At 35.4% G+C, this 13,141-nt stretch overlaps 1 protein-coding gene across 1 annotated transcript; it reads right to left on the reverse strand.

Moving 5' to 3' along the window:
- Positions 1 to 781: 781 nt before the first annotated feature.
- LOC100888825 lies at positions 782 to 10,230 on the reverse strand. Its single transcript, XM_030995794.1, has 6 exons — positions 10,057 to 10,230; positions 9,272 to 9,436; positions 7,879 to 8,040; positions 6,239 to 6,415; positions 2,892 to 2,989; positions 782 to 2,389 (listed from the first exon to the last, which is right to left on the reverse strand). The coding sequence occupies exons 1-6, from the start codon at positions 10,228 to 10,230 to the stop codon at positions 1,906 to 1,908; spliced, it is 1,260 nt and encodes a 419-aa protein (XP_030851654.1). The 3' UTR covers positions 782 to 1,905.
- Positions 10,231 to 13,141: the final 2,911 nt, after the last annotated feature.

A 13,141-nucleotide genomic window follows, 5' to 3' on the forward strand; every position in this document is an offset into this window, starting at 1 on the left:
GTCATGCGACCAAATTATGCATATGCCTTTTTGAATCGCCTCGATACAAATTTTTTCATTCACCTGTTAAGAATAAATGTATTTTAATAGTTAGAATTCAAATTGTATACATGAATTGGTTGTTGTTATATAGGACAAACAGTATGGCTTGCACAGTGATGCAAATATAACTTTAAAAAAGTGTCACATGACACCATTTCAGCTAAAAGGATACTTGCTAACAAATACATAGCTATCGTCAATCTATACAACTAGCACATCATATTCGTTTGTCTCCTTTATAAATCACAGTGTTGAAATATCTAAGGCACTGCAAACTTTATTTCAGTAATTCATGATCATCTGATATACATAGAAAGACCTATAGCTGTTTAGTACATCCTTTTTTATGACGCAATTCAGAATAAACTCACATATCTGAGCGATTTGCATTGTATAATATGAAAATCAGAGTGGATTATAAAAATGACATCACTTAATCAGGAGAGGACGGTGATCAAAAGACAAGGAAACAGAATGCGCATAAGAGCCTACGTTTGTGTCTTATAAGTCACTCAAGGATGCAAACTTACTCAAATATAAAACTTATTTACAAGGCAAGTACCGGTATGGAAAACACACACATTTATCATACCATTGCATAATCATAATGATGCGAAGAAAAGCCTAGAATATGAATCGTAAAAATGATTGAAATCCAATACTGAATACAATATTACAATAAACATGTGTCGTACAATAATAGCATATTTACATGTACACTGGAATGATGTAACGAAAATCCTGGAAAAAATTTCCTCAAATGGATTTATTATATAGTACTGGTGAATGTAGTTAAACATGTACAAACAATAATCCATGTCAAATTAAATATACCACTGATATCTCAGGCATGTTAGATTGACAAAAGAGACATGTATCTGAAAATTATAGCAGCACATTTACATATACACTGGAATGATGTGAGAAAATCCTGGAAAATATTTCCTCAAATGGATTTATTATAAAGTACTGGTGAATGTAGTTAAACATAATTAATACAATTATCCATGTCAAATTAAATATAACACTGATATCTCAGGCACGTTAGATCACAAAAGAGACATGTATCTTAAAATTATAGCAGTATATTTACATATTATGTACACTGGAATGATGTAAAGAAAATCCTGGAAATATTTCCTCGAACAGATTCTTAAATCTAGAACTGGATGTAGCTCTAAATATATAAACAATAATCCACATCAGACAAAATGTTACACTGATAACTCAGGCCTATACCCTTACCAGACAAAGTTAGTTTTCAACTAACCTATTGAATAATATGAAGTTTGTTGACATGATAACTAGAGCAATTTGACTCTTAACATCTGGGTCATTTCTGTTAACAAATTCACAAGTTAATTTTGATTCTACTTAATTATATTTTTATTGAACATGTGCAATGGCATTGACAAATATAGTGACGTTTCGATAGGATAATTTGAAATATTACATACTTAAACTCATAACTCACTTTGTTGTGACAGTTGAGTGGTATTTCATACATTAAATACAAATCACCTAAAACAAAATGGTAAAAGTCTACAATACACATATACTTGGTAAATGCACTACATAAAATGTCTAATTAATGCACTAACATCCTTGAAAAAGAAGAAAACAGCCTTATTCAAACATTTACAAACCGCCGAAAATTACCCCCTTTTACCCCAAACTTCGTGCTATCAGTCCAGGGCTTGAAACCAGCAGGTGGACACCTAAATCTAGGTCCGGACCCCCAGAATTTGAAAGCTTTTACTCAGGCTCATGCATACAGAGTGTAGAAAGTTAAATCTAAACATCTTTTCCTTCCAAAAAAAGTTAGTGTGGAGCCCTGTATCATGCATGGGTCACTGTCTTACTCTAGACCTCATATTTTGATTTCTTCTCTGGAATTCCAGAATCATCCTGTGGAACGCTCGACTCAGTACAAGGAGGTTGCCTCTTGCAAGGCCTTACCCGAATGCTGCTACCTTCTGAGTTGCCTGAGTTGGCCAAGACATACGAGTCATTCGAGCTGCCCAAGTCAGCCGAGTTGGCTGGGTCATTTGAGCTGCCCAAGTCAGCTGAGTTGGCTGGGTCATTTGAGCTGCCCAAGTCAGCTGAGTTCTCTGGGTCATTTGAGCTACCCAAGTCAGCTGAGTTGGCTGGGTCATTTGAGCTACCCAAGTCAGCTGAGTTGTCTGGGTCATTTGAGCTGCCCAAGTCAGCTGAGTTGTCCGAGTCATATGAGCTGCCTGAGTCATTTGAGCTGCCTGAGTCATTTGAGCTGCCTGAGTCATTTGAGCTGCCTAAGTCGGCTGAGCCATCCAAGTACCATAAACTTGGGTAGCGCTGGTCGGTCAAGCTGTAAAGAAAACAGATTTGTTTCTTATTATCTCAATGAAAGATGAGAAATGAAATGTCAACTACTATTGGTATTACTGAAAGAACCTGTCTCAAAAACCATTTTGATCAGTGAATGAAGTAGAATGAAGTAGAAGAAAATAAATAGAAGAGAACACAGTGTAACAAAAATATCAAGAACACCACCAAAAAAATATCACGATGAGAAAAAAAAAGGTACACACGTTACAATTTCCTTTTTAAATCTACAAATTTAAGGTTGAAAGCACTATACAGTAGGGAATATGTTCAATAAAGCTGTTACTGAATACTTAGTTTTGTCAGACAAATTTGTTAAGGTACCGGGTACACAACATCACTTTACCGCATGCTCCCTGCTGGGGTTTGTATCATCATTATATAATTTCTTAGTATTATATTAGAGGATCTTTATATTGTTTCTGTATGCACTCCCATAAACAGGCTACATGCTGTTATCTGACATATATGCCTACTGTACTAACCTTTGCAAACATGTGAGGGTGTTGAGAAATGACTTTAAGTCATCTTGGGCAACATCATTGACCCTGAAGTTTCCCTTCCTGATCTGAGGAAAACAACCCTGCAACATATAACAGCAATATTGCTTGTAAACCTTGTATCAGTAGGTATTAGTGGATCTATTTCATTCTGGCATATAATCTATTTTCTTGGGAATATACACCAAAGAGCTACAGTAACATCCCATAAGTTAAAGAAGTTTAGAGAATTAAAAACAGGGAGAATAAGAAGAGAAAAAAATTGCACGAGAGATTTACAAACATTTCAAAAATAAATGGATCCTATACCTATTGGATTTCATGAAAACCTATAATATTAGTAGTACTGGTAGTAGTATCCACTATAAGCAGTAGTAATTGCAGAAGTAATTACCCGTTAGACAAATCTTTGAACTTTTTCTCGTACTATTAGGGGATCAGAGAACAACAACAGAGAACAGGAGAGCATTACTTTTACAATTCAACCCTAAAAGGGCTTGGGTGGGTGGAAGCTGCCTCCTTTCCTGTTAGCAATGTGTTTGAGAATAATTTATTTCCAAGATCTGTTCTGACTTAATAGCCTAGAGTCTAGAGCATCTCTGATACTAAATTTATAGAATTAAAATATTGATTACCTGTACTGTGCAGTGTCAAGAATGATTGCACTGCATGTGCACAGCAAATATAGACATTTACCCACAAGTAATGTACACAATGCAGAATAAACAAGATTAATGCGACTACATCTCTGATACGACTCCCCCTACATGTATGTTCATTGATCAATGATCCAGTGACCTCTAACATCTGACCTCACGAACCTAAACTCTTTTCACTTAATCTGTTCATGCCCACATATACCTGAACCCAGTTTGGTTGTATTTGTTTCAATTTTTTGTTAAACTTTTAGACTAATAAAATATTTTCTGGGATTTGTTACATTTTATGACCCTGTTTTTTTTTTACCTTTGACCTGTTACACCCAAAATCTAAAGAGTTCATCTTTACAGGCCTATATGTTCTTGAGCCAAGATTGGTTAAAAATATTTTACTAACAATAAATTTATGTGATTCCTACTTGTATGGCCCTGTAACCATTGACCTTTCACATCTCACCCCAAAATCTTATCACTTCATCATGGTTGTTTCTTCACTGGCTGTCACCTTTTCTGTCCCATTGGTTGCATACCGCATAAAAAGATGGACAATTTTGTAATTCTTGAATGAAAAATTTGTGACTTGTTTGCCCAAATATGTTGTGATAATTAAGTTGAATGTGCTTACCCGGTAGATAAAAAAAAAATCATGATAACAGATATGCCTATATCCGACGAATGAAATAACAAGATTAATGCAACTCCATCTCTAATATGCCTCTGGCTGCATAATGATCAACGATCCTGTGGCCTTTAGTATCCAACCTCACGAACCCAAATCCTTTCAATTAATCTTTTCATGTTTGATCAACATTTTTTAGTAATAAAATATATTCTTACATTTTTTAACACTTAATCTTTCATCTTGGACCTCATGGACGTATACATGTACACCTAACATATAATCAGTTCATCCTTGTATACCATGTACGGTACACACACCACCCCAACTTCCCTGGGGTCAATTACTAATACTGTATATAAGCCAATATTTTTGTGTATATATTTTTGTGCGAGTTGTCAAATTCATGTTAAAGCCACAACCACTACCAATTATACAGGATGCCGCTTCCACCACCAAAAAAAAAATGGGACTAGTGTACTTCTCATAATGTGAGGTCAAATTCACTAGCACCAGTGGAAGGAGAATCTCTTCACATGAAAAATGATACCAAGATTGACAAATTTTGTATAGGGATTTTGGTTTTACGGATTATTTTGTGAGGCAAGGTACATGTAGGTGTTCAAATTTCTTCAGTATCAATGAAAGTGCATTTTAAACAATACTTCAAGACTGGTCATTTTCTCAATATCTGCGTTTAACAATTTATAACAAAAAAAGAGAAAAATGTGTGTGGACGTTATGTATGTGTTCAATCTAATATTTATTACAGCTCTCCAATGCAAGGCCAAGACATAATGCCTTTTCTGCAAAAGATACATTCTTTTCTGCAAGGAGCACTGCCAATGGATATCTGCAATTGTTTCACAAAAATGCATCTAGAATAAATATACTCAACCAATTTTTGCAAGTTTTGTATAATTTTTCGTTTCTAATATTCCTCATGAAATTTACCCCAATATTATTGGAAGTAGGCTAGTATGTTTTGGGGCCACCCTGTATACTTATCAATAATTATCATTCTATTCCCTTGCTCCTGAACTCATTACAAGTGGCCCTTTTCCTTTTTAATCACAACCACTTCCCCTGCTTATAAATGCCCTTTTTCACTTATGATAAATGCCTCTTTAAAAATCTGATAGGTGCCTCTTTTCTTTTAAAAAATGCCCATTTTGTACTCTGGTGAGTGCCCCATTTCAGGTGTGAGTAGTGCCTTATTTTTTACCTCTGATAACTACCCTTTTGCTTTAACATTTGCTTTTCTTTTAAGTGTCTTTATCCCTTTTTGATAAGTGTCCCCTTTACCTTTCACCATAAAATGTGCCCCCAATTTTAAGCAACTAAGAGCAACTTTTTCTTTAATTCTCCCCCTCGCTCGCATTTATAGTTGATGTAATAATGTTTCTTATCAGAGGTCTTTTCAGTCTTTCATGATAAGATTGTTTTGACTGTGACATACTGCCAACATCTTTCCAATTTGTTCAAACACATAAAATGACTAAAATGTCAAGTTTTCAAATTCTATGACCCCGAATGTCTTTTCTTTCTACAGAGCCTTTAAAGATAGGCTATCCACAATTATTTTCAGTAGTCCCCCAACAGAGAACGTGCTTAGGAGTAAAACACTTATTTGATATTTGTGTGCATGACGAACAGGAGAGTTATCTATGGGTCTGTCACAATTCAGTGACCAAATTGCCAAGCGGAGATTTGCACAGCTTGCGTTACTTTTTTTTTTAATAATAAAAAAGTGTATGGTTCATGTGCACCATATAATCATTACTGCTGTTTCATTCTTTCAATGAGGCTGTTCACACCGCAATGAGATAGCGCGGTCTATCGTAGCACCCCCTTTTTTTCCAGCGCGCGCTAGACCTTGCTATCTCTCGTGGACCACTCCCAAGAGGTGCTCCAGTGGCACGCCGTTTTGGCTCGCCGTGGTTCGCTGTTCGGCGGACCGAAAAGACGTTGTACCTTCCAAACCGCAGAGATATCGCGGTCTAGCGCGCGCTATCTCTGCCGGTGTGAACAGCCTCAATGACCCTGTCACATACCTGTTTGGATGATGCCTCTGCTTTCAATATAGAGTAGAACTGCTCATTGTAATCCATGTGAAGTGTCAGGTCAGTCAGGTTTGGCATAGAACACAATGCTTCTGCAAGGTGACGTGATGAGGCTGGTGTGAGACAATTCCATGGGTCCTCGATATCATCAAGCTTGAGAGTCTGGACCTGCATTCATGGTATATATAGTTAAGCAGCACGTCTATACAGGCATATATGTATTTACTAATACTAATTTCCCATTGCATTCTTATATTTATCACCAACTGTATGCAAAACATATTCACATTCACATTCTTAAAAAAGACAACTAAATAGAGTTTTTTTTCATTCAATTCTTCTCACTACAGTTTCCATCCCCTCTTTTCTACACTTGAGATGATCTCGCTCTACTTTCACAACCACCAGCATATGCAAGAAAAAACATCCAGACTCAGTGATTTTGCCCAGCAAATTGGCTTGAGGTGATGACCCTGAACATCTCGGACCCTCTACCAATACAAGCAAACGGGGAAGACCTACCTATAACTGAGGAGTTTACTTACCTGGGCAGCACTGTCAGGCATGATGGAGGCGCAGGCAAAGACATTAGGAACCGTCTTAATAAAGCCAGAAATGTACTCAAAATGCTCAATAATATATGGAGATCACAGCTGTACAGCACCAAGACCAAGCTAAAATTGTACCAGAGCTGTGTCCTTTCCACTCTCCTGTACGGCTCTGAACTTATGTTGGAGAATGACGAAAAACGACCTCAATAAGCTATCGGTCTTCCACACAAAGAGTCTGAGAGGAATATGCCACATTTTCTGGCCAAACACCATTTCAAATGAAGCACTGTATGACCAATGACATCAAGACAGCATGGAGAACATTATCATGAGAAGAAGGTGGAGATGGATCGGACATGTAATGAGAAAAAACATAGATGGCATCATACGAACAGCCCTCCACTGGACACCAGAAGGCAAAAGAAAGAGGGGACGTCCTAAAAACACTTGGAGGAGAAATGTGGAAGGGGAGATTAAAGACCTGAACCACACATGGGATACCATCCAAAGACTGGTCCAGGATCGGAAGGAGTGGAAGACTTTTGTTGCTGCCCTATGTGCCAGGAGGCATAATGGGCAGTAAGTACAATTTCCATCAGAAGGGTCATTACCTTTTTTGTTGTTGTTGAATGTCAGACTTGTATTCTCCAAAAGGCAGTTTACATTAATCTGCATCTGCTATTAATGTACTGAAGGTATTCATAACTCTGATTTCATGTGCACGAGAACCCTTAGTCAGCAAGTTTGTGGATATGGTACACTTTTGGTAAATTCAGGCCTTTATTAAAATTGGTTGTAAACAAAAATACATGACATATTTTTCATATCAATCAAACGGATATTGATTATAGATCAAAACAATGTAAGTCTTATACACACTTGAATTTCAACTGATCAGCACATGCGTAGTTTGCTTTCCTTCCATGTTTCATGATTATTTCTACATATTCAGTGAATGTCCTTTAAAAAACAAAAGTATGTTTGGAATTTAAAAGAAACTTGTATACATGTGCATCATATAATCACTATTACTCTTTTTTCGTGACCCTTTAAGTTACATATTCATTAGTACTCACATACCTGTATGGATGATGCATTTGCTTTCAATACAGAGTAGAACTCCTCGTGGAGACGCAATCCAAGTGTCAGTTCAGTCAGGTTTGGCATAGAACACAGTGCTTCTGCAAGGTGTTGTGACGAGGCTGGTGAGGAACACCGGAGATGTAGCTTGAGAGCCTGGACCTGCATTGTTTATGAATTTAATTAAGCAGTTTACCCATACATGCAGGCGCGTACGCAGGATTTTTTCAAGGGGGGGGTTTTAACATTTATAAATCGGTCCGAAAATTTCGCAACGACTCAGCCAGCCGCTGAATAAGCGGGGGGGGTAAGAGGACACATTTTTTTTTTTTTTTGGTCCCAAAAAAAATCGCAACGACTCAGCCGACCGCTGAATAAGCGGGGGGGGGGGGGGGGTAAGAGGACACTTTTTTTTTTTTTTTTGGTCTCGAAATTTGGAAATTTGACATTTTGCTCCGTTGGGGGGGGGGGTAAGGTCACCTTTTTTAGGTCGGCCATGGGAATAATTTTTTTTTTTTTTTTTTTTTTTTTAATAATAAAAAAAAAAAAAAAAAAAAAAAAAAAAAAAAAAAATCCAAAAGGGGGGGGGGGTTTTAGGTTTTTTTTAGGGGGGTTTACACACAAAAATTTTCCAAAGGGGGGGGTTTAACCCCCCAAACCCCCCCCCCCTGCGTACGCGCCTGCATACATGCATATATTTAATCAAATATTTTCTCGTCTTCTTACTTTTAACAGAAATTTTATTTATTACATATTTGTTTTCATAATAAAATTCTCAACAAAACTGATTGAATAGGTTTTATTTTCAAATTTAAATTTGTCTTTTAAAAAAAAATTCTATGGAGGGGATGATTAGTAAGAGTGATTTTGAAATATTACTATAGTGTATTCTTTATAGGGCTTCCAACCGGTTTACATTGATAAGTCCTACTCCTAATAACACTGAAATAAATAATACCCAGAATATGCATTTGCTATTAATTAATGTATAAAGGTATTCAGAACTCTGGATTTCATGTGCACAAGACCCCTAAGTCAGAAGGTTTGTTGCTATGGTTCAGTTTGGTAAATTCAAGCATTTATCAAAATTGGCTCTTAAAATACTTGATGACATTTTTTCCCCTATCAGTCAAACTTAGAAAAAAGTTGGATATTGATTATTAATCAAAACAATGGAGATCTCATACATCCTTGAATTTCAACTGAATCAGCTTAAGTTTAGTTTGCTTTCATTTCATGTTTCATGACTATTCCAATTTACAAAGTGAATAGCTTTTAAAAAAGGGTGTTTGGGAAAGAAAACATATATATATACATGTGCACCATATAACTATTACTGCTGTTTCTGTTGATCAATGAACCCTCCATGAAATTTACGTTAGGACATGCATACCTCTATGGATGATGCATTTGCTTTCAATGCAGAGTAGAACTCCTCATGGAGAAACGCTCCAAGTGTCAGTTCAGTCAGGTTTGGCATAGAACACAGTGCTTCTACTAGGTCATATGATGAGGCTGGTGTGGAACACTGGGGATGAAGTAGCTTGAGAGCCTGGACCTGCATTGTTTATGAATTTAGTTAAGCAGTATATCTACATGCATATATTTAATTAAATATTTTCTCATCATCTTCTTACTTTTAACAGAAATTATATTTATTACATTGTTATATTCATAATAACATTCACAACAAAATTGAAAAGGTTTATTTTCAAACTCAAATTTGTCTATTAAAAAAAAGAACACACAACATTTTCTATGGAGAGGGTGATTAGTAAGAGTGATCTTTAAAATAATACTATGTGTATTCTTTATAGGGCTTTAAATCTGTTTGCATTGATCAGTCCTACTACTATAATAACGCTGAAATTGATAATACCCAGAAATATGCAATTGCTATTGATGTAGTAAAGGTATTCAGAACTCTGGATTTCATGTGCACAAGGTTTGCTGATATGGTTCAGTTGTGTAAATTCAAGTCTTCTAAAACTTCTAAAAGTTTGGATATTAATTATTGATTAAGACAATATTAATCTCCTACACACTTAAAATTCAACTGAATCTCCACATGCATAGTTTTGAATTTAATTCAATTCAATATGTTTGGCATGAAAAGAAAATTCTGCTTTCTTTCTATCAACATCCCCGTCCATGAAATTTACATTAGGAAACACATACCAGTATGGATGATGCCTTTGCTTTCAATTTAGAGCAGAACTCCTCATTGAGATCCATTAGAAACAGTGTCAGGTCAGTAAGGTTTGGCATAGAACACAGTGCTTCTACTAGATGATGTGATGAGGCTTGTGTGGGATAGTCGAGATCAAAAAGACCGAGAGTCTGGATCTGCATTGTTTTTGTTTGTTTTTTGTAAAATGAATTTATTGATAAATATATGCTTTTGAACAAATTAAAAATCATGCACAATCAATTGGATCAAACAATCATACACAATGGATCTGCATTGTTTGTCGATAAAGTTAAGTAACTCTTTCAAAATGTCTCATTGCATTCGTCTATTTATCACCAAATATTACATAATACAGCTGTACTAATATTCACATTCTTAACAATAATAATTGAATAATTTTTTTTTCTTCATGCAATTGATTATTTAAGTGGTCTTCCTCTTCTTCTCAAGTCACTACGCCTCAAAGTTCACTCTTGTTTAGATTGTCCCAATCCAGAGTTGCATGCATTGCAATGGCAATTATTGCAATTATTCAAAAAAGTGACAAGGACATACACAGAACTGTTAAAAGAAATCACTTGTTTGCGATGCCGGAGTAATAAGATGGCTAATGTTTGCATCATGGTTCTATGTGGACAACACCAAGTCATTATGCAATACCATGCAGGTCAATGGATATATATGTATGTACAGTGTCTACTCTGACATAACAATTTTACTCAAATGGCAGCTCCCAGGTGTAATGTATACATCCAGAGTGCTTTTAAAGGTGGTACGTAATTCGTTAATGTAAATGGTTATTCAAAAATAATCTCTGCTTGAATCAAGTAAGCGATAGAGTTATAATTTTATTGATTACTGTTGTTGATGAATACTGTGCAAAAATATATTATATCAAATATTACACATGATATTCTATACAGAGTTGCATGCATTGCAATGGCAATTATTGCAATTATTCAAAAAAGTGACAAGGACATACACAGAACTGTTAAAAGAAATCACTTGTTTGCGATGCCGGAGTAATAAGATGGCTAATGTTTGCATCATGGTTCTATGTGGACAACACCAAGTCATTATGCAATACCATGCAGGTCAATGGATATATATGTATGTACAGTGTCTACTCTGACATAACAATTTTACTCAAATGGCAGCTCCCAGGTGTAATGTATACATCCAGAGTGCTTTTAAAGGTGGTACGTAATTCGTTAATGTAAATGGTTATTCAAAAATAATCTCTGCTTGAATCAAGTAAGCGATAGAGTTATAATTTTATTGATTACTGTTGTTGATGAATACTGTGCAAAAATATATTATATCAAATATTACACATGATATTCTATACAGAGTTGCATGCATTGCAATGGCAATTATTGCAATTATTCAAAAAAGTGACAAGGACATACACAGAACTGTTAAAAGAAATCACTTGTTTGCGATGCCGGAGTAATAAGATGGCTAATGTTTGCATCATGGTTCTATGTGGACAACACCAAGTCATTATGCAATACCATGCAGGTCAATGGATATATATGTATGTACAGTGTCTACTCTGACATAACAATTTTACTCAAATGGCAGCTCCCAGGTGTAATGTATACATCCAGAGTGCTTTTAAAGGTGGTACGTAATTCGTTAATGTAAATGGTTATTCAAAAATAATCTCTGCTTGAATCAAGTAAGCGATATAGTTATAATTTTATTGATTACTGTTGTTGATGAATACTGTGCAAAAATATATTATATCAAATATTACACATGATATTCTATACAGAGTTGCATGCATTGCAATGGCAATTATTGCAATTATTCAAAAAAGTGACAAGGACATACACAGAACTGTTAAAAGAAATCACTTGTTTGCGATGCCGGAGTAATAAGATGGCTAATGTTTGCATCATGGTTCTATGTGGACAACACCAAGTCATTATGCAATACCATGCAGGTCAATGGATATATATGTATGTACAGTGTCTACTCTGACATAACAATTTTACTCAAATGGCAGCTCCCAGGTGTAATGTATACATCCAGAGTGCTTTTAAAGGTGGTACGTAATTCGTTAATGTAAATGGTTATTCAAAAATAATCTCTGCTTGAATCAAGTAAGCGATAGAGTTATAATTTTATTGATTACTGTTGTTGATGAATACTGTGCAAAAATATATTATATCAAATATTACACATGATATTCTATACAGAGTTGCATGCATTGCAATGGCAATTATTGCAATTATTCAAAAAAGTGACAAGGACATACACAGAACTGTTAAAAGAAATCACTTGTTTGCGATGCCGGAGTAATAAGATGGCTAATGTTTGCATCATGGTTCTATGTGGACAACACCAAGTCATTATGCAATACCATGCAGGTCAATGGATATATATGTATGTACAGTGTCTACTCTGACATAACAATTTTACTCAAATGGCAGCTCCCAGGTGTAATGTATACATCCAGAGTGCTTTTAAAGGTGGTACGTAATTCGTTAATGTAAATGGTTATTCAAAAATAATCTCTGCATGAATCAAGTAAGCGATAGAGTTATAATTTTATTGATTACTGTTGTTGATGAATACTGTGCAAAAATATATTATATCAAATATTACACATGATATTCTATACAGTTCTACAAAATTTGATGTTTAGCTGCAAAAGGGACATAGTATCTTTAAAAGAAGTCAACGCAAAGCCTACCATCCCCTTGCCGGGAACAAATGGCATATATTTAGCAATGTTTGCATATTTAATGAGCTGTGTCCTTCGAACTTACGAACTTAACAATGTTACTTAAGTTATTGAATGAAAACCACATTTTTGCATATATAATTAGGTATTTGGCATATTTAATGAGCTTTGACCTTTGACCTACATATTCCGAAATTGAGCTGTGTTTTGATACCATTTACCTTCATATCAAATTTCAATAAAACCTGTCAAACATTACCAAAGTTATCGAACAGAAACCAGATTTGATACTAAAGGATGGACAGAAGGACAGACAGCAGCGTTACTACGTCCTTATATTACTAGGCAAGGAAGTTATAAACCACATTTTCACATATATA

This window comes from Strongylocentrotus purpuratus, unplaced genomic scaffold (assembly GCF_000002235.5).
Source record: "Strongylocentrotus purpuratus isolate Spur 01 unplaced genomic scaffold, Spur_5.0 spur5_scaffold_3, whole genome shotgun sequence".
NCBI lineage: Eukaryota > Metazoa > Echinodermata > Echinoidea > Camarodonta > Strongylocentrotidae > Strongylocentrotus > Strongylocentrotus purpuratus.